The 2161-nt window shown below is 39.2% G+C and overlaps 1 protein-coding gene across 4 annotated transcripts in view; it reads left to right on the forward strand.

Moving 5' to 3' along the window:
- Positions 1–2161, forward strand: part of LOC107713974 (voltage-dependent L-type calcium channel subunit beta-3-like) — a 34850-nt gene that overhangs the window by 11271 nt on the left and 21418 nt on the right. For 2 of the 4 annotated variants that reach the window (XM_016519657.1, XM_016519658.1), the window contains exon 1: positions 1375–1713. The exons of the other annotated variants lie outside the window; for them this stretch is intronic. In XM_016519657.1, the coding sequence (XP_016375143.1) occupies positions 1696–1713 (18 nt within the window). In that variant the 5' untranslated portion in view covers positions 1375–1695. Of the gene's footprint in view, positions 1–1374; positions 1714–2161 lie in introns of those variants that run through there. 4 annotated transcript variants of the gene reach the window in all.

Below are 2161 nucleotides of genomic sequence, written 5' to 3' on the forward strand. Positions count from 1 at the left end.
TCTCTCTCTCTCTCTCTCTCTCTCTCTCTCTCTCGCTCTCTCTCATAGGATCACAATCACTTACTCTCAGGTGTGCACCTTTAATACTCTGTCATCTGATTAGTGGCATATATAGGTCATCTAGAAAAATGAAGTGGTCTTTAGTGGGTTACAGTGTTAGTCTTTAGTAATTATAGTTGATTGTTTATTATCAACAATAGAAGTTTACAGTATTTCCTTATTTAGATAGCGATAGCAGGGGTTCTCCAGTCTGTTGTGATAGGGTTGTGGTTAACAGGGAAAAACATTGCTAAATGCCACTAATAAACGGCAACTATCCAAATAACTGTGCGGTAGTTAGGACAGCAAAACAAATAGACTTACTTTTTATATTTTTACATAATACTTTTTATAATGGAGAAGAAAGCACTTCCTATATCTTGTGTTGTTGATATCAAAAGGTGTGTGTCCAATCAAACTACAGTATTTTGGTGCAGACTCACCTTTCACTTTGTAATATAGCTAATGCTAATATAATATTTGGCCCAGTGTTTGCTCCATGTGTGAGGCTGGTGAATCATACTCCTGCTGTTGTTTATGCATTTAAAATGTCCAATTTTCTGTCATGTTTTGTTGTGTTAATAATTTGCATGTTATTGAGCCTATGCTGTTTGATCTGATCTGAAAATGTCTGATTTTAAGAACATTTTGTTCTAAACAGTTAGTTCCGGTCAAATCTCATTGGTTGCGCAGCGTTCTGAGAGTGCTGATATAACAGACCAAAGCAATGGGCCATTTCTGCAGGCATTTTGCCAGTAGGTGGCGACAAGTGACTGTCAAATGAGTGAGTCATTGACTCATGTACTCAACCGATTCATTTAGGAGTCGGAATAGCTTACTTACTATTTCTGTGTTATATGTCATAAATAATAAGAGTAATATTCTAGTATGCTATTTTGTATTTGAGTCATTGAATCATTTACTCAACCGATTTGTGGTTCATTCAGGAACGCCATAGTGTGTTTTTCTGAGACGTAAAACAGTTAATTAGTTTTTGAAAATGTCATAGCTAATATAGTAAAACATGATGAAAACCAACTTGAGAGGACATTTCAAGCAGTCCCCACTCCCCAGGGCTCATAAATCTCAACTCCTGATTAATTTTAAATCTACTAATTGGCCTGTGAGGTTTAAGTGTAGTTGTAAAATTGCAATTAGGGATTGGCAAACATCTTTATCTCCATATAAAAATATTATATCTATGAGATGTCCTAATATATACCAGATAGATACCGACTAATCGCACAGGTTTGCAGCTCGTGCTTGGAGCAACAGATGCCACGCTGTGGAATAAAGCCCTTCAGAGCGGGGGAGGGTGGAGGAGTAGTGTGGCAAACTCCACTCACAGCGAGAGCTGCTCACACTGCTTGAGTATCCACTCATGGAGATACTTTCGGTCCTCACTATTTGCGATAACTATCAGAGAAACCTGAGGCTCACGACTTTATGATTTTCACCACGTGCAAAACATGCCGTAAAACCTGCTTAGGGCTCATCTGACAAAGTTGGCTGGCTGTCCTGGGACGGAACAGATTAAAGGGGATAGTACATGGATATTTCTCAGTCGCTGGTCAATCTCGGCTGTGAGAGCATAAAATTGACCACTACTTAAGCTGTTAATCGTGGAGAAACGAAACGAAAAGCGAGCAAGTGGGCATGCCACCCAAGAAAAAGGTAAAACGTCTTGTGTGTTAGTGCGTTTGTGTTTGTAAGGGAGTGATGATGAGGTACACATGAGAGTGCCATTCGAGGAGACTGCCATCTGTTGCTTTCAGCTGTAATCCATGTGAGTTTGAGCTGCTATGCATCATTGCTTTTATGTACCATAGACAATACGCTGTGTGTGCACCAGTACTGGGGTAAAGAGTGCTCTGCCTATGCTGGATGTTTTCTATGTCAAAAGTAAAATTGTCCTGAAGTGTAACCTCCACGTGACAGGTTGCACAATCATTGCGATGCTGAAAGTGATGGAATTGTGCTGAGCAGTGTTATGAGCATAATCCCTTTCCAGTTGTCAGGATTACAAAACTCAGCTGTTTCACAAATGATCTCTAAATATAGAACAGGTGTGGGAGTTTTTTTTTTTCTTTTTTTTTCGTAGTTTTTATTTTTTGGGAAAGTA

The sequence above is a fragment of the Sinocyclocheilus rhinocerous genome, unplaced genomic scaffold (genome assembly GCF_001515625.1).
Source record: "Sinocyclocheilus rhinocerous isolate Xijiao unplaced genomic scaffold, SAMN03320098_v1.1 scaffold2043, whole genome shotgun sequence".
Taxonomy (NCBI): Eukaryota; Metazoa; Chordata; class Actinopteri; order Cypriniformes; family Cyprinidae; genus Sinocyclocheilus; species Sinocyclocheilus rhinocerous.